General features: G+C 33.3%; 1 protein-coding gene across 3 annotated transcripts in view; it reads left to right on the plus strand.

Annotated features, from left to right (window-relative positions):
• Positions 1–20,656, plus strand: part of LOC145295791 (vacuolar protein sorting-associated protein 35-like) — a 78,455-nt gene that overhangs the window by 13,785 nt on the left and 44,014 nt on the right. For 2 of the 3 annotated variants that reach the window (XM_080141496.1, XM_080141501.1), the window contains exons 3-6: positions 2,172–2,268; positions 9,822–9,945; positions 11,232–11,417; positions 11,531–11,590. In XM_080141496.1, the coding sequence (XP_079997622.1) occupies positions 2,172–2,268; positions 9,822–9,945; positions 11,232–11,417; positions 11,531–11,590 (467 nt within the window). The remainder of the gene's footprint in view (positions 1–2,171; positions 2,269–9,821; positions 9,946–11,231; positions 11,418–11,530; positions 11,591–20,656) is intronic. The other variant, XM_080141497.1, reaches the window with a different exon arrangement.

The raw sequence follows: 20,656 nt of genomic DNA on the forward strand, positions 1-20,656 counted from the left end.
TTTTTTCAGATCAAGTAAAGAATAGATACCCTGTAGCAGAAGACGAAGATTGGTGCACATTTCAAGTGACACCGGTTGTTCAACCTTGACATTGCTGTTGGCTGTTTTTAAACACGTCAAATAGCAGAAGTGATTGAATGTTCGCAAGCAAGATTTCTTTCAAATATATTTACAAAACTTTCTAAGATTTAAAAGAAAATTTTTTTAATATTAATTATTTACAAAACTTTTAAGGATAAAAAAAACAACTTTTTTTCTATTTACACAAAACTTTTTAATGTAAGTAACAAAACAAACATATTTAAATAAATGGGCGTCTTTCTGAGTGCGTTTTTTTTTTTTGTAATTACAGAATTTTTTAATAAAATTTATAATAAATAAATGGTAAATTTTTACAACGTGCCCCAATGTATTATGAACACCCCAACCTCCCCATGTTAAGAATGGCTTTCAGAATAAACATCCCCAACCTCAAAAGCCATTCTTAACATGGGGAGATTGGAGGGGGTGTTTATTCTGAAAGCCCTTCTTAGCATGGGGTGATTGGGGGTGTTTATACTATGCTGGGGCAAGTTGTAAAAAATACCAAATAAACCAACATTATAACTGAGAATTTTGGACGATGTCAATTAAAAAATACATAATTTAAAAAATTTAAATAAAATTATTATAATCAAACTTTTTAATGGCAAAAACAAATATAAAATAACTGATTTGTTCAGATTTTTGCAACCAAGATTAATTTTTATGTACAGTGTGTTTTTTTTTTTATCTTTCTTTTTCTAAAATACAATTCAATATTTATTTAAAGTGCGATGGATGTAGGTGGTCAATGGAGAAATCCTTCTAAACTGAGGCAATTTTTATGCATAATAAAATCAAAGTATAAGCAACAATTATAAACAGTCGAGATTTAAAAAATATATTTTATTCGCATATCTTTTATAACTTTTATTTTTATAAAGATGAAGTGTAGTATCACAAGATACAAATCTTTTTATAATTTTTATTTTTATTAAAATAAAAACTTGCTGTTTGCTTACTTCTTCACAAGATCAAATTAAATACAAGTAAGTTTTAGCATCCGAAATTCTCAGTTTCTAATGTTTTGTAATTAATTCATCCTTTTTATTTTTTTATTTATTTTTATTATAATTATTATTAGTTTTATTAAAATGTTCTGTAAATATATTAAAAATCACACTCAGAAAGACACCCATTTATTTAAATATATTTTGTTTAAATATGTTCATTTTGTTACATTAAAAAGTTTTTTTTTTTTTTTTTATCCTTAAAAGTTTTGTAAATATTTAATATTAAAAAATGTGTTTTGTAAATATATTTTTTTTAAATCTTGCACGCAAACATTCAACTATGTCTGCTATTTGACGTGTTTACAAATAATCAACAGCAATGTCAAGGTCGAACAACTAGTGTCACTTGAAATGTGCGCCAGTTTTCGTCTTCTGCTACAGGGTATTTATTCTTTACGTGGTCTGTTTTTTTTTTTTTTTCTTTTTTTTTTTTTCTAACATTATAACCATTGATCATCACTTTGGTTTTTGTAATATTCACTTTCAGATCTTTTCATAGCATTTTCAATTAGTCAACATTGCATTGTTTCACAAACAAATACTAAATTATCAGCATACATATAGCCAGTATGAAACTTCCTGGACAATACTTCTGAGACAAATATGAAGAACAACCAACTTTCTACAGAACTTTAATGTACTCGTATTTAATCTGTCACTAAATTGGTTGCTAATTCTAACACAACAATTTATGGATATCACAGATCTCTGCAGATAAGTTTTAACAAATATAAAAGGGGATACATATCTTACAGGCATCTGATTGGATGAGTCATTCAATGAAATAAGATATGTTGAGTTTTGTCAATCATTTTTTATTTCTGTTAGAACCTTGTCAGATTTTGTAGTTTACACAAAGTCACAAGTTGGTATTCGATCAGTATTAGCTGAATCTCCTAGTTGAGTCTCATGTTGCACAACAAAACTTGCAGTTCGATCTAAAAAAATCTATTTTCAATTTTTCAAGTCGCTTGATTTTTAATAGAAAAATGTTTTTATTTCTAGTCAAATTCCAAATTAAAGTTTGGAAAAAATTCTATGATTAAGTTTTTAATTCATGTTTTTAATCTTTTCCAGGACAAAGGCAAATTGATGGAAGGCCTAAAACATGCTTCCAACATGTTAGGAGAATTGAGAACTTCACTACTTTCTCCAAAAACTTACTATGAACTTTGTATCCTTTTCTTTTTAACCCTGCTTTAATCATCTGGGTGTTCCAAACATAGTTAGTCCTATGGGGACTATGCACCCGAATACAAAAATGTTTATAGTATTAATATTTTGTAAAATATAGTTACCTGCTGGTTCAGGATATACTTATAATCCCTGTTGAACAGGTTGAATCACTTGTTGCTTGTTGATATTAATATAAAATAATACAATGCTATCTATATCTATCTATCTATCTATATCTATCTATCTATCTATCTATCTATATCTATCTATCTATATATATCTATCTATCTATATCTATCTATCTATATCTATCTATCTATCTATATCTATCTATCTATATATCTATCTATCTATATCTATCTATCTATCTATATCTATCTATATCTATCTATCTATCGCCAATTTTCAGTCTAGATTCGAAATTTGATATACAGGGGGGTGAAAATTCAACGATTTGACCTTTGAGAACTCTACCAAACTCCTCTGCCAATTATGGGTCTAAACACTTGAAATTTTAGATATAGGTTCCTTGGACATGGATCTAACTTGATTTGAGCCAAAAACAAATGTTAAGGGGTCATAATAGGGGTCAAAGTTAAAAAAACATTTGATTTCTGCGGTCTCTACCAAATTACTCGGACAATTTCTGGTCTAAACATTTGAAATTTTACATAAAGGGTATTCAGAGATAGGGCAAGCTTTTTAATCGGTTTGGGTCGAAAATTTGAGCTACCAATATATAATTGTATATATGTTTGCATATCTGCCGACAGAGGTGACTGATTTTCACAAGATCAGTATCGTTTTGAAATTGGCTAAAAACATTAATTTCTTCACCCTCAACTGGGCACTTTTCTACAGGAAGGGGTCACTTTTTTTCACCAATATTTTCGAAAGTCATCCCTTCCTTTCAATTGTCTCGCTTTAATTTAAACCTACGTCACTTCCGGTTTGGCAGTGGTCGTATCAGCAAAGATGTCACGTTTTTTTTTCCCATTCTTTTCCTCCTTCGCGGTACAGGTTCGAGCCTGCCTTCCTACTACAACTTTTTTTTTTTTTTTTTTCAATACACACCACCAAACACTCGGGCAACGCCGGGCACCCACGCTAGTATATATATAAAAATGAAAATGTCTGTGTGTCTGCCTGTCTGTAAATTTCCCTACCAAATAACTGTCAATTTTCAGTCTACAGACTCCAGATTTGACATAAGAGCTATTGAGATTTGGGAAATCATTTTAATCGGTTTTCAGACAGAAATTTGGCTGTTAAGGGGTCAAAGTTCAACAATTCGACCTTTGAAAACTCTATCAAACTCCTCCACCAATTTTGGGTCTAAATACTTGAAATTTTAGATATAAGTTACTTGAAAATGGATCTAACTTTATAATTTGATTTGAGCCCAAAACAATAAATTTTAAGGGGTCATAATTGGGGTCAAAGTTTTAAAAAATTTGACCTCTGCGGTCTCTACCAAATTACTAAGTCAATTTTTGTTCTAAACATTTGAAATTTTACATAAAGTGTATTGAGACATAGGACAAGCTTTTTAATCATTTTTTTTTTTTTTTTTTTTCAGAAAATTTGGCTCCTAAAGGGTCAAAGTTCAAAAGATTTGACCTTTGCAATGTCTAACAAACTACTTAGCCAATTTTGGGTCTAAACATTTGAAATTTATACATAACAGGTATTCAGACATGTGGCAAGCATTTTAATCAGTTTTAGGGCAAAAATTTTGCTGTCAAAGTTGAAAGAATTAACCCTTGCAGATATCTACCAAATTCCTCTACCAATTTTGGGTCTGAAAACTTGAAATTTTAGATGTAGGTAACTTGGGCATGGGTCAAGCTTTGTATTTTGGTTTGAGACCAAAATAATAAGTGTTAAGGGGTCAAAGTTTTTTAAAAAATTGACCTCTGTGGTTTCTACGAAATTACTCAAATTTGGGTCTAAAATTTGAAATCTTACATAAAGTGTATTCACACATAAAGTTATGAACAGTACATGAGGCCCGAGCAAAGCTGGGCTGAACTGCTAGTAAATTATAAAACTAAGGAAAAATTGAATGTTAGATTTAGATCACATTTTAAAATACCCACAGGATACACCAATTTATTATTTGTTAATATCTATGATGAACACAAAATATTTCCATAAATTAAAATAGCAAGAAAAATCGAGTTCATTACATAAACATTACCTTTTCAATCTGATTCACCTCCAAGGAAAATTGATACAACTGCGCCATACCACATGTGCTATATCAGTACTGGGAGGGAGGAAAAGCGTTTTCAACTCGGAATTATGAGTACTTATGCAAAATTGGGGTCAAAACATCCCATAAGAGTAACGCAGATGAATTTAAAAAAAAAAAATTTAGCATTTGGCAGGAAGAAACCGTGACATGCTAGATTTGTCAGGTGGGTTACAAAATTATGCTGCTACTAACACATCACTTAATAAATGGCCTAACAGATTGCACCACTGATAATAATCCTTATGATTTAAACAAAATCTTAACTTTTAAATAGCATGTGTAAAATAAAAAAAAATAAATCGGAGCTAACTCAGATTATTTATTTTTGAAAATTTTCCAAACAATGGAATAATCCGAATTTCATGTTGAAACATTGCTTTCTGATAAGAAAAATACTGTTAAAGCAAAGCAGTAACTTCATAATTTACTCTGTTAGAAATGATAGTTACAGGGTGGTATGCTGATTTTAAACATGGTCATGCATAAATGATGCTAAATTCACAGATCAATCATTCTGCTGTTGTCCCTGAAAGCATAAAAAATGGCAAACTCGTTTTGATCAATTGTAAATCAAAATTGTGATATCATTTTACATGAACATTTATCATTGAGAAAACTGTTTAAAAAAATGTTTGCTCATAATTAATCAACAGCAACAATACATTGATAATTCAGAGCATTGTTTACAACTGTTTCAATGCGGCATCAATCGATGAAGCAGTGAGCCATCTATGGTTCTGTGATTAGATCTTCTGGTTTTAGAAATTTTTCTTGTCAAAGAACCACAGCATCATATCTGACTCTGGTGGATGTTTCAACTTGTTAATCAGCTTTTTCCTGTGCCTCTGTCACTTTTTTTTTTTTTCATCACCTTTGAAAAAAATTGTCCTTTGCTCATCTTGTATGAAACATGACGGTTATCCCCATGCACTGCCAGCCTAATGAGATTTTCATTTCTGCCTTTCGTCCTTCACATGCTTTTTTGACTTGTTGAGTTCATCATTGATCATCTTTGGATCAACACAATCTGGCATCATTAGATCATCGATCTGGCATCATTAGATTCATCTCTGATGAAATTCTGAATCCAGTTCCATTCTCATCTTTTCAACGATCCTTCTGCTGACGCTTGGAAATCTGAAATCTCTTTATTTTTCCTTTTAGCATGGATTTCCAGAAGTCTTTCACAAATATGGATATTTAAAATTGTCCATAATCAGTTATTCTGGAAAAAAAAGGAACAATTAGTAGTTGAAAATATTTGCATTCTGTAGAGATGCATGGTCACATTTAAGAATGCTATTTCAAACCTAAGCTTCATAGAAGAACTGGACAGAACCTCTCATGCAGATATGAGCATACATCCAAGTATAAAATTAGTTATTACTTTTTATCACATTAAAGAAAACCTTTTATGTGTGTATGCTTGTAACCATGCCTTATTTTCAAAAAAAAAAAAAAGAAGGAATTTGGGGTATTTAGTAGAGAAGCTAACAAACGAAAAAGTCAAAAATTTATATATATATATATATATATATATATATATATATATATATATATAGCAATAGATGTTACCAAAAGCAAAAGAAGTTACTCTTTTACTTACCTGAATAAGTGTTGTGTGTTTAACAGAATTTTAAACACTTATTCGTTTAAAAAAATATAAGCAGTGTCAAGTTGGTAAGTTAAAACGCCAATCAACATGGCTGACAAAAACATGCTATCTTTGGAGCATCAATAATGGCTTAAAAGTACATAAGTAAACAAAATACTGATAGAAATCCACTATATGATGCGGTCGATCATCAGGTAAAAATCGCTCACACAAATTCTCCCAACTAATTTTGCCGCTTCTCAAACGTCAAATGATTTCTCAATCCTCTCCCACCGACAAGTGACATGTTTTTATAAGGCACGTAATCTCGCGAGATTTCATTCACTACAAAATGTCACGGCCGCCATGATGGATTCATTCTTTCTTGACGTGCGCGACTCCCAGGACAGACAGACACGAGAATGTTTGTACGGTAAGCCATTTTCCCCACATGTGATTGTCACAGATATACTTATTGGCTGGATTTCTATCAATATTTTGTTTATTACTGAACTTTTGAGCCATTATTGATGTCCCAAAAATGCCATGTTGATTGTCGGTTCAACTTACCAACTCCACACTGTTCGTTTTTCAAACCGAATAAGTGCTTAAAAATTCTGTTAAAGCATACAAAACTTATCCAGGAAAGTAGAAAAGTATCTTATCTTGTCTTTGGTAACATTTATTTGTTATGCATTTGATGTGTTTGCCCTTTTGTCATTTTCTGGCTTCTCTGCCAAATCCCCGGAATTTGCTGTTAAATAATTGCAATCAGCTCCATTTTTAGTTTTAAAAAATGTTTAAATTATCTTCAATCTTATAACAAGAATACTGTTCATTGAATTATCCTATTTTTCATTTTTGTCATATCTGAATTAAGTAACTAATCCCTCCCCCAACCTTACACAATTGTAAAAATGGTCAAATTTCACAAAATAATATATAAAAATGGTCAAATTTCACAAAATAATATATAATAAAATATATCAATGTTTAATACATTAAATCACTTTAGATATTTATTGAAATGTTTTCAAAAGATTATTAAACGGTGTGGTAAAACCATAAATTGTTATTAAAAAAATAATTTTGGATTATTAAATAACCAAAATTTAAGGTGACATTTATCTTTAATGACTTATTTAATTTTTAGATGAAGTAATTGGTTTGCTTTTCTCTGCAAATTTGGCATAAAATGATCTCTTTTGAATTGATATTACATGACATATTCACCAAAACAAAAATAAAATTCAATTTTAGAATGTTTATGCCCCCCAGGAAGGTTACAAAACTATGAACATGTCACGCAGTGCTCTTTATTTTACATGTTTGAAGTAACTCCGCTATGAATCAAAATTTACCACCTTGATGTGCTACACATTTAACTTTGATTTTAATCAGTCTTTAGATATGTCTACAAATCTCAGTTGATGTGTCACACTTAAGTTTGAAATAGCATTTTAATTGATAAATCTGTTTTGTAATATCTATTGTTATCATAATAGCAATTGATTAGCTTTCCACTTAACATTCAGACATTAAACTTATCTCACAGTTTGTGGTAACGTATTGGAAAGTCAATATTAACAGAAACACATAGTTTGAAGTGTCTGGCAACACAATTCAACTTATGCTTGCAATGTATTATTTAAAATGGTTTTTAGAATATGCTATCTCCGATAATTCTAATCTAAATTTAATTGGTTTGGGTTTCTACTCTCAAGGATAAAGTTAGCAATATTTTTCAGGAGTCTAGGATTCTGCACCAAATCAAAGGCAACTCTTAAAGTCTGATGCAAAACTGATTTTCAAACATTGTCGATTTGCTGCATTTAACATAGTAAACAAGGAGTTGGAACATGTACAACAAGTACAACTAATTACTTTTAAAAATTTCACAAAATGTTAAATGGATGTCATTGTATCTTTATCCCAGATCATAAACCTCCTATTAGTATTTTGGATCTAAGAAAAATATTCCAGTTTATATAGCTATCTACAAAGATGAGGCACCATACTGTTGGATTATGATTTCTCCATCAGATAGTGTTCAACTGATGCAATCTGTCATGCAAATGCTTTAACCAGACTCCTGAATAAGCAAAGCAAAGTGAAAGAGTTCATTAATTTAAGAAATTTTCAATGCTTGCATTAAGTGTCAGAACACTGCCAATTCTCTCTCAAGTGATCCTCTTGGCTACAGTTTCTGATCGTTTACTCAAAGCAATATTGCACTTTCACCATACAAAATGATCTGAGGTATACAAAATTCCACTCTTCTCAGTATCAATCATTGTCTAAATTTAATGGGTGTTTCTTTTTGGAGAATGTGTGAGTGTTGCATTCAAATTTCAAAATTGTGTATTCAAACAATTTCACTTTGCTAATCAACGTATTAGCCAGATACATGTCAAACATAGAGAAACGGAGGATCTGAGCCATAACGGTTCCAAATGTCAATTAGCAGCAAAAACTTAGAAAAGCAAAAACTTTTTTTTTTGGGGGGGGGGGGCTATTCCAGATTTAGTCTGGTTATGTCTTCACGTTGCAGAACCCATTGATAGAAGATGTTTTCTTATGTCCTGAAAAATTTTCCAATAAGTCACATTACCTCAGAGGAAACTGTTTCAAAACAACATATTTTAAGCCAGTTTAGATTCTAGACCATAGTCTCTGACAATGATACTGCTTTCATTTCAGTGAAATTTTCAAATTTTTGCAAGCAGAATAATCTTGACTACATATGCATACCACCATTTCATCGTCAGTCCAATGGATAGTTGAACGTTTTGTGGACACATTTAAGAGAGCACTCAAAGGGGAGGGAACTACTTCAGAAATCCTAAAGAATGTTTCTTTGAAATTATAGAACTACACCAAACCCAAATGCCTTTAATGCTTGTTCACTGAAGCTTTATTGAACCTGAAAGTTTGTTTACAATGGATGCTATTCGTCCATCTGCATAAACTTCTCACAAGAGAAATATACAAATGAAAAATAAAATAGGAAAACATTAATAGCACAACGCTCAATTGGAGGTACTAGATAGAGCAGATTTCATTTAGAAATGGACCTTGGTTATCATATTTGTATCAAACAAATTGTGGGAGTGAGTTATGTTCCTCACATCTGTAGGGAAAATTGTGGAAACTAAGAAAATGGCTTACTATTAAAATGTCCGCATCATATGGAATCACGATGGCAGCATGCACAACTTTTATAACTAAATGATCTCGCAAAGTGACGCAAAATCTCGATGCTCGACTGCATAAAAGGAGGCTGTGAGGAGAACGCAGACAAATGATTATGAGAATCCGTGGAGATGATTGTTGCATGTTATTGAGTCATTTTGCTGTCTTGCCTTTTTTTTTTTTTTTTCCTTGTTTGTGTTACAGTATCATTCCAAACATTTTGAATTGGACATGTCATACAGCACTCTTTATTTTAAACCTTGGAAGTAAATTTTTTAGTTGTAAATAACAAATGAATATTGTTGATCTATACAGTTATTATTCAATTCAGTCTTTATATTTGTTTTGTATCTCGCAATAATTATTTCACATGAATTTTATAACAGGTAAATAACTATATTCCGCTTGGTCAGGATTGCTGACCTAAAAAAATAAAACCAGTTTCACAACATTTTGATCATTTACAATGTTATAAGAATTGCTTTTTATTTTCCTTAACTGTTATTTGATATGGCAATTTCTGATGAGTTGCGTCATTTGGAATTGTATTTAGTTGAAGAATTTCAGAAGGGCCGAAAAGTTGCTGACCTATATGAGTTGGTACAATATGCTGGAAATATTGTCCCACGCCTGTAAGTATATTTAAGATTTCTGTCTTTAACCTGCATCTATCGGTATAAAAATTAATCATAAACTACTTTACCAAATTTAGCATGAAGCACCTTTGGCATGCGACTGTGTTATAAGGGGACACTACTACTATCACTATAGCTAATAAGACACTCATTTGTTAAACTATTGAACAAAATTGCACCAGCTCTTGCATGAATTGCTCTTAGCATTTATTACATGTTGCCTAGGGAAATATTTGTGCAGTATAAAATGATATTTATGCAAAAATTCAAAAACATTGTTCATGACCTGTTTTTAAATTTGGTTGAATTACAAATCCTTTGGCTATGAATTAAAAAATATTTTAAAAAGTTCTTGAACTTTAGCAAAAGATTAAAATCTGTGACTCTTACAAAACTACATACTGCCAAAGGGATCAACAAGATTGAACATTTTTTTTTTCTTCTATGGAAATTGCTCCAGACAAGGCATGGAGCCATTGATATAAGGAGCAAAAAAAGAAAAAAATATTTTCGGGTTAAAAACTTGCCAATGGTGAATGTTATATGGATAGAATTCAGCTCAGAAAACAGTTCTTCCTGCTTTGTCAGAAACATCACTCCTAGAATGTGAGGACTAAAGGATAAAATAAGGAATGTGAGAGTTACGAGATTGCTGAAAGTAAACCCAAGGTTCATTTGCTACTCTTCTTATAAATTGGATGAAAATTCTGCCACATTCAACCAACAGATACTTCTTTTTGATATCTTTTTGACCAATTTCTATACACTTTCTATCAATTTACTTGAAAGTTGAACTGCCCCCTCCTATACAGTTATTCCCCTAAATCATTTGGTTCCTCTATAAAAGTTAGTTTCTCTTAAAATATAAAAAATTTAATATGGAATGAAATTTAGATTAAGTCAAAGTATAAAACAAAAGTAAAAATCTACTTAAAAGCAGCAAAAAGTAAATCTCACAATTCTCATCATTCATTGTTAATGAATGATGAGACTTGTGAGATTTATTGTCCGATGTTTTATTATTTGTCTTCAAATTAATGAGAAAATTATCTCTCAGACAGATTAGTAATCAGCAAAAACAATTTCTAATGCTTTTAATTTTTTTTATTATTATTTGGATCAGTTTAACAACTTAGTATTTTAAATGTGTAATTAGTCATAATTTAGATCAATTGCTATTTTTTATTAGTGTATTAAAATATTGAGTCAATTTTTAGTCATACTGACTCGTTTAAAGAATTTTTCTAAATAATTTAATTCTAAATCAATCCACTTATTTACAGGTATCTCCTCATTACCGTTGGCGTTGTGTACATCAAATCAAACGAGTTGTCCCGTAAAGACATCCTGAAGGATTTGGTCGAAATGTGCCGTGGTGTGCAGCATCCCCTTCGTGGACTCTTCCTTCGAAATTATCTACTACAGTGTACCAAAAATGTTTTACCTGATGTTGCCGATGACGCATCAGCGTAAGTATTTTTTTTTTTTTCTTCTTTTTTTAAATTTCATCAAACTTTGGAAATTGGAAATTTCTTGTTAAACTGTTCATTTTTATTTTCATTTAATTTTTTTTAATTTTAAGAAGTTCTGCAAGTAGTCAAGAAGTCTGGAGCCCAAAACATGTGGAAGGAGGGGAAAGAAAGTGAGTAAAATTCTCTTTTCTATGATGTAATTTTTTTAATATTTACTTATATTATCAAATAATATATACTGGAAAAATACATGTTCCAGGATGAATCTAAGCAATAAAAATTGGTTTACTTAAAAATTTTAATGCCATTTTTTTATGGTTATGGAATGCATTCAACAGCAATATTATAATTTATCAAAAAATAATGTGCCTACGTGACCTACCCTGTTGCTGAGAATACATATTCCATGAATTCAATAGTTTAGGATTTTACCAATCACATATTATTGATGTTCATGTACGTGCATAGATTCTTTTAGAATGTATTGATTTGGTTCAGAATTTGATGTAGAGCAATTCTTCTTTCTAAATTTTTTGTATCTAACTTATTTTAAGCTTTTTTTTTTTTTTTTCAGGGCGGGGGATAGCTGGGTGCACCCACTAAAGAGTTTACAAAACAAAATGTTATTCACCATGTCAAGAATATGTATTCCAAAAGTCATAATGATCAATTTTATTTTTGGTAACTTTATATATGCACACCCTGAATGTTAACATGTACATTGAGCCTCCACCTCCTGGCAGGACCTGAACCTGAAGCACATGGCTTTCAGTGTTTCAAAAACACTAAAACACCAGTTTGACCCTGGCTATCAGATCAAACTGCATTCCATAGAGTTGAAATTAGTTGAGGGGTCTGATGTTGAGATTGGCAAAGTTGTGGAAGAGATGGCCACTTCTAGGTTTGCCAGAGGTGTGACACAGAGCTGAGTCTTGATGCTACATTGCTGACCTTCCCCTACTCACCCTCTCTATCTAGCACTTGACAATAGTGACCAACAAGTAAATATAGCAATTTGAATTGAGTCTAAGTCCTTTTTGGAGATGTGGGGTGGCACTAGAAACACATCACAATTTGAAGGAACTTGAGCTTTGTAATATGCAAGACTTTTTAAGATGATAGACTAACCACCTATTGTTATATGCATTGTGCAACTAGTCTGGAGAAGCATCCTTTGCTTCACTGGATTCCTGAACTTGTTGAATAGTTTCTAGGCTTTCGTAATAATGCCTTGGTGGTGATAAGTTAGCTTTTATCCCTCTTGTAAGGTGAAAATCCTTAATCAGCACATTCTGCATAGACATCACTCTGATGCTTGTTTCTTTTGGTAAGGTCCACATTGCCTTGATCTTGTCATATTTTTATTTTATCAGCTTATTTATAAAGTTTATGTGAATGTTATGTAATGGATGGCTGGGACCATCCAATACATAACTGTGAAAATAAAAACTTCCTTAAAAAAAAATAATAAAAGATTTGAAAGGTGGGCATCGAATATCGATTGTCCACCAGCCGAAGCGGCAAAAATAATTACGTCGTAAACAGAAATCGGACGACTATTTTTTTGTTTACAAAAGTGAAGGTTTGTGGGGAGACGCATTTTTGGCTGAAACGTGACATTCCTTGCACTGCAATGGAGGATCGGAATGTCATGTAAAGCTGGCACGAGGTGGCAACGCACGTGTATAAACAAATTCAATAGTCGGTCAGCTGAAGAGAAATGGTTACCGAGTCTCTGGGTCAGATGCAGCAATGCATTTGTCAACAAAACTTAAAACGTGACCGGGAAATGCATGATCCATTATCGATAACAGTTGATCGACCAGTGGAATGGAAAAATACCGAACAAAAATCATGTGAATATAATAACGTGATTTTTGGAGTCCAGCAGAAGGAGCTGGTCTGAGGACCACAGAAGAACGTGCGTTGTTGAGTGCGTAACGTCTCTTCCCCCCATCCCTCTCCATCACTGAATGACAGAAGCAAGCCGCACCGTTGAACTGTGAACTGTTGAAAATCATTTATGTACAGATTGAGAAAAATATTTCTATAACAAAATATATTTTTATACAAAAAGCCATCGTGTCTTACGTCTTGATTGGTGTGCTGAGTTACGTCTGATTTTTGTGTGCATGTTAATTTTGTTTCAGCCGGCAAAGGTATTATGACAAGCGGTTGACAACTGACGAGCGAGTAAGAGAAAAAATGAACGGTCAAGGGGGAAATAACTCTGCCATGACAACCAAAGCCATAAACAAACTAGACGATCAGTAAAAGTCGGCTACTAGGTTTTTGTTGCAGCGGGGAACTTACTAACTACTACCGTTCCCAACCTGTGGTCCTACACAACGTAACATGAACACTCGGAACATTTGCTATGATCCTTTCTGCTAGCCATCGCTTCTAGCTTGCATCTCACAAAGTATTCCAGGAACACTGAGCTGCAGTTGAAATTTTAAAATTTCAAAATCCTATACAAATAATGATGTAGGTCACTATGTTCCAATATTCTGGCGCATTATAGTAATCCATGGTCAAACCCACCAAAACATCCATTATACTTTATTTTACTCTTAATTGAAATGGTTCTGAAATGAATAAAAATAAAATAAATCTAAAAAATTTATTTGGAATATTTGAATATATTTTTGCGTCAGTATTTGATCCATGATAATAGTATAAAAACATGGCAAGCAAGTATTGTGGGGTACAAATCACCCTATTTGAGAACTAAGTGGAATCAACCTGTCCTATGAATACCATTGGTTTCAGAGACTAAAGGAGACATTCATATCATGTTTAACCGCATGCTATGAACACATTCCTCTCATACCATTTTAGTGGCTCCTGTAATCTTTGATAAATACATATTAAATTTATACACTTTACACTACTTGTGGTTTCTTTCATTTGTAAACCCTAGCACGAGTCTACAACAACTGACTGGCGAGGACGATTCAAGAACTGCCCGGATCAATTTACAATAAATGCTAACAAATATTCGGGCAACGAATTCACTCTAAAAAAACAGCCATTGGAAGACCGCATTTGATGACCAAAAGGATTTTTTAAAAAAAGAACACACGCGGATATTTGAAATAATTTTTTCCTACACTCAGGGGAAATTCGAAACTTCAAGAGTATTTATTTTTCAAAAGTTTGAAGAACGGGAAAAACTACTTGTTTATATTGGGGGGGGGGAAAAAACATTCGAACGTAAAAATCCACAAACACAGGATAAAGGACAACAATTCTTGCTGAAAAAGGGATTTTACAAAGACGTTGTCAAAAGCCTTATCTTCCTGTTAAAATAGCTACTAAAAGCGTAAACTATGAGTTGAAACAGAACTCCTAAGATGAATTGCATGGAAAATTGTTACTACTGAATTAACAAGACCAAGTTTTTAGTAAGTACAAAAAAAAAAACTTTTTTCCATCCCTATAAAAAAGTAATGTTGAAAAAAGACTTTGTTGTTCTAAAAAGCATATCTTGCTAATACATCGTATAGTTAAAAGGCATTAGTGTTGGGAAAAGAAAAAAAAACCCTGCAAAAGTAAATTATATTTTATTGGTTAAAGCAAGTATTCGCACAAATTAAAAAAAAAAAAAAAAAAATGTCTGATTTTAATCCAATTAAAATAAATTTTTCAGTAGTCGACGGGACTGCATGTTGAAGAAAAAAAAATCCGATTTCGCTAAGCATGACAAATAAAGTGTTAATGAAAAAAGGACATTCTTTTTTGCACAGAGATCAAAAAGAATAGCCAATATTAAATAAATGCTATAAACTCTTTCACAGATAAGTAACTTTTTCTTTTTTAAGGAAAAAAAGAGGAAAAAATGTGTAGGATCAACAAGGAATTGAACCTAGTACCTACACGTTACGAAAATTGAATAATGACAAACAAAATCTACTGCTTTCTGTATAAATGTAAACGTCGAATTATTGCCACACGAGGAAATAAATATATGAAAGAAATATTCGTTAAATAACTAGGTTCGAATTTTGTAAAGGTTTTTTCTCTAAAATTGGTACTATAGGAAAAGTAAACGAATTGGGTTTCTGAAAAAACTCATTTTGTCATTAAGTAGTTCCATACCGGCAAAAAAAAAAAAATGGACAATTTTGCAAAACAAATTTTGGAAATGGTGAAATTCCAACAAAGTCAACAATTAGAACTTAAAAAAAGGTTCCGAGAAGAGCAATTAGCAATACAAGAGAAACAATTGGCAATACAGAAAACGAAGAGAAACAGTTAAATTTAATAAAATATTTCTAGAAAAAACAAGGAAGAGAAAAGAAAGAAATGAACAAAGAAATATTGGAAAAGCAGTTAGATTTAATGAAATTCTTTGAGGAAAAACAGGAAAGAAATGAACAAACAAATATTGGAATTGAAAAAATTACATTTAGAGCAACAAAACCAGTCAGAAAAAAAGATGGATTTGATAATGCAAGTTTTAGTGAATAAGGACAGCGGAGAAGAAACCAGCACGGCTTTTTCCCAAAATGCGATCTGGTCAGCATTTAATACATTTCACTATGCTCCTGAGGAAGACCTAACATTTGAGGCATATTTCAGAAGATTTGAAGACCTTTTTAAGATTGATTGCAGTGCATGGACAGATCAAAAAAAGGTTTGTTTATTGGTATGGAAGTTCGGTACATCCGAACATAACAAATTCGTGGACTATATTTTACCAAGAAAAACCAACAAATTGTCGTTTGACGAGACAATCAAACTATTAATAGTCATACTGTCCAAAAAGAAGCCTTTTTCATAAAAGATGGAAATGTATGAATCTTACACGTAAGGAGAGTCAGGACTATACAACTTTTGCGTTTATAGTTAATTAGCACTGTGACGATTTCAAATTGTTGTCATTAACGGCAGACAATTTCAAGTGCTTAATATTTAAACAAGGTTTGATAGCTACAAAAGATGCCAATATAAAACGTTGTGCTCTAAATTGAAATTAGAATCTGATTTGACGCTTCAGAAACTGGCTGAAGATTGTTAGTGGTTCCTGGCAATGAAGCAAGATTCCCAAAACATAGAGGAAGCAGGTATCGCTCACATTAAAAAAAATATGCTTAAAAAATAAAGGACACCCAACTGTCAGCAATTACCAACAAAGAGGCAAAAAGAACCCTTCACAAAATTATCAGGATAGACAAACTCCTAGGACCCCTTGTAGCAAATATGGAGAACCTCATGGGTACAATGCATGTCAGTACCAAAAGGAAAATAACATGTGACCTATGCAAGCGAGCAGGGCACAAGGCCTTATATTGCAGAGCAAAAGTAGCAAAAAAGAGCTACGTAAAAACTGCAAAAATTGACCATTCACCAACAGAGAACATAAGGAAATATGTTACGGTGAGAATCAGAAATAAAGAAGTAAAACTGCAGCTTGATTCAGGGTCGGATTTATCAATTATAAATTTTCACACGTTGAAGAGAATAGGAAAGCCCACGATGACAAAGACTAATAAAGTCGCAAGATCGGTAACTGGTGAAAAAATAAATTTTGAGGGTGAGGTAGTTATTTATGTGTCACTAAAAAGAACGACAAAAAAGCTAAAAGTTTTCATTCTAAGAAATGCAACAAACTTATTCGGGACCGATTTGATTCAGGAATTGAATTATAAGACTCGCCAATAAGTGATTTTTTTCACAAAGTCAAAAACCTAATGGCTGAAGCCGACAAACCCCAAGAAGATCTCAAATCTTTCCCAAGTGTTTTCTCCAAAAATCTTGGATGCTGCACAAAAATAAAGGCGAGATTCGAATTGCTAGACGAAGTAAAACCAATATTCAAAAAGCCACGGAGTGTACCGTTTGCTTTGAGGGAAAAAATTGAAAAAGAATTGGAAAGACTAATTAACACTGGGATTTTAACCCCTATTAACTATAGTGAGTGGGCAGCCCCCACCGTATACGTGAAAAAAAAAATCTAAAGAGATTAGGGTATGCGCAGACTTTTCGACCGGATTAAATGCAGCGCTCAAGGACCATTACTACCCGCTACCAAACCCAGACAAAATATTCGCTTAGTTAAACGGCGGAAAATATTTTTCCAAAATAGACTTAAGCGAGACATCCCTACAAATACCAGTAGAGGAAGATAGCTCAAAACTTTTGTGTATCTCAACGCACAAAGGATTTTATAAATTCAATAGATTAGCATTTGGCATAAAAGTAACACCTACAATTTTCCAACAGGTAATTGATACTTTGCTAAGCAGTTTGGATTATGCAATAGGCTATCTGGACGATATTCTTATGCGTAGTCACAATGTTGAACAACATAGAGATCATGTATTTCAAGTGTTTGACAGAATAAAAGAATACCGCTTCACATTGAAGGAAGCAAAATGTGATTTTTTTTTTTTTAATGAATTAAATACCTGGGTCATATCATAGATAAGGACGGGAGGAAACCCGATCCAGACAGGTCCACAGCTATTAAAGACTTGCCAAAACCTCATAATGTAACTAAATTGCAGAGTTTTCTAGGGCTTGCAAACTATCAAACGTTCATTAAGAACATGTCAGTCAAAAACCTAATGTACCATTGAATCTACTATTAAAAAAAGGACAAAAAATGGGACTGGACGCCTGAGTGCCAGGCAGTGTTTAAGAAATTAACAGGTATTAATGTCAGATTTATCCCTGACTCATTTCAATCCGAAATGAGATTGTTGCAACTGACGCAAGTTCTTATGCGATCGGGGCGTGCATTCTACACGATGCCTGATAAGTCCACTAAGCCGATCGCTCATGTGTCAAGAACTTTACTTCCTGCTGAGAAGAATTACTCACAAATCGAAAAGGAAGCACTGGGGATCATATTCGGTGTTACAAAATTCCACCGATTTTTACACAATCCTAAATTTAAATTACAAACTGACCATAAGCTGCTTATAACCATCTTTGGCTTTAAAAAAGGTCTGCCAACTTACACAGCCAACAGACTGCAAAGATGGGGGATCATTCTAGTGAATTACAATTTCAGTATGGAATTTCTTACATCTGCGAAGTTAAGTCACGCAGACGGATTGTCATGATTAATCCTGAAATCAAGGGAACCGCTGGAAGACACAGTAATAGCATCACTACAAAGTGAAAAGGACTATACACAAATACTATGTAATACGATCAAGGAACTACCAGTCACTTTGGAAGATATAATAAGGGAGGCTGAAGAAGATAGTTTCATCAAAGAAACGAAACAAAAAATTAAATCGGATGAATTGGCGGCGGAAGCTTATTCTAATGTGCAATGAGGTACTGTTGTACCGAGAAAGAGTAGTAATCCCAGCTACACTACAAAAGAAAATTCTAAAGGATTTCCGTACAGGGTACTCTGGGGCTACGCGAATGAAGAGCCTCATGAGGTCTTGCGTTTACTGGAAGAGTATGGACACTGATATAGAAGGCACAGTAAAGTCATGTAAGGATGCGCATTGGCTGCAAAAGCGCCCCCAATACAATTTAGCCCGTGGCATAAAGTGGACCACCCATGACAAAGAATATACGTAGATTACGCATGCCCATTGGATGGAAACTATTATTTAATAGTGGTAGACAGTTTTTCAAAATGGCCTGAGGTATTTTGATGTAAAAGTCCAACGACTGATTTTACAATCGGTGCTTTTCACAAATTGTACGCTAGGTTTGGTGTGGTTGATAGTCTCGTGTCAGACAATGGCACACAATTCACTTCACTAGATTTTAAAAGCTTCTGCAAAGATTTCCAGGTTAACCACATAACGATGCCAACCTATCATCCCCGATCGAACGGTCAGTTAGAGAGGTTTGTAGACATGCTGAAAAGAGCCCTGAAGAAGGCTAAAGGAACGCCCTAAAAAAAAGGCGCTACAACAGTTTTTACAAGTTTACTGAATTACATCAAATGAAAGCATTCCATTGAAGATGTCGCCGGCAGAGTTAATGTTCGTGAGAAAAATTGGGCCAGTCTTCGAGAAACTTTTGCCAAAACAGGTGAAACCGTCAAATACTATGGAGAGTAGAAAACGTATTGTGGATGCGTTATCGGCAGCTCTCGTTACTCTCACTTCTCTTTATTTGTTCCTCAGTCCTCATTTTTTAATGAGTTATTTTTCTGACAAATGGAGAAGAAAAAGCTGTATTCTAGGTTGACAGTATTTTGCACGAACAGTTGGCAGAGGTGGCAGAAATTTTCTATGTCTATCCTTGTAGCCATGTCACTAGTAAGGGTGCTGGAGGTAAACATTTATCTGGACTGACGTTATCCGCCTGATAGTCAGGGACCTGAACCTTGGATTAACCACTAAGGAGGCTGTCCTATCAACAGGTGCAAAGTACTGGGCTGCTGTATTGCCATTTGGTGAATGGATTCTGGTGGGTCCTCTCGATGCCATATTAGTGGGTAATTGTTACGGCTTTACCTTATGTTCTACAAAAAAAAAAAAAATTTCTTTGTTTCTTTTTCTCTCTTAGTTTTCCCTCTATGTCCTGCTTTAAGCAAGTCTGACGACCTAGTCCATAAATTACAAAATTCCATCATGACAAGTTTCAAGAAAAAATACACGATTAAACCCGGATCTCCAACTCCCAACATTGACTCCTACTACCATGTCTCCTTCTCCAACATCAGAGGTCTACATACTAACTTTCCAGAGGTTGAAACAATTACAGAAGACTAAACCTGACCTTTTATTTTTAAGCGAAACTGACATTGGACAGGCTATTTCCTTAGATGAGTTCGTAATTAAAGGATACTCTAACTTAACTTCCAAATCTGACCCCCAAGATCGCCATGGGCATGGAATATGTGCCTATATTAAAGATGGCTTTCCATGTGGTAGGGACATCTCTAGAGAAAATCCTAACTTACCCTATATGTGCTTTCTGGTTGCACTAGCTCACACTACTGCATTTATATTTACTCTCTATCGCCCCCACAACAGCGGAGTTACTATCTTTAAAAGCATATCTGAGAAAATTGACCATGTCCTATCTGCTTATCCTTCAGCTAACATTCACATATGTGGAAAATGTTCACAATGTGGAATGGTTGACCCACTCAAACAAGACTGATGATGAGGGGAGGTTCTGTCATGATTTCTCCATTGCTTATGACCTCACTCAGATTGTTCACGAACCCACCCATGTGCCTGACAATGATGGCCAGTATGCGAATCTACTAGACCTTTTTCTCACAACTTGCCCTGAACTATGTTCAG

This window comes from Euprymna scolopes, chromosome 2 (assembly GCF_053919585.1).
Source record: "Euprymna scolopes isolate OS-2025 chromosome 2, ASM5391958v1, whole genome shotgun sequence".
Classification (NCBI taxonomy): Eukaryota; Metazoa; Mollusca; class Cephalopoda; order Sepiida; family Sepiolidae; genus Euprymna; species Euprymna scolopes.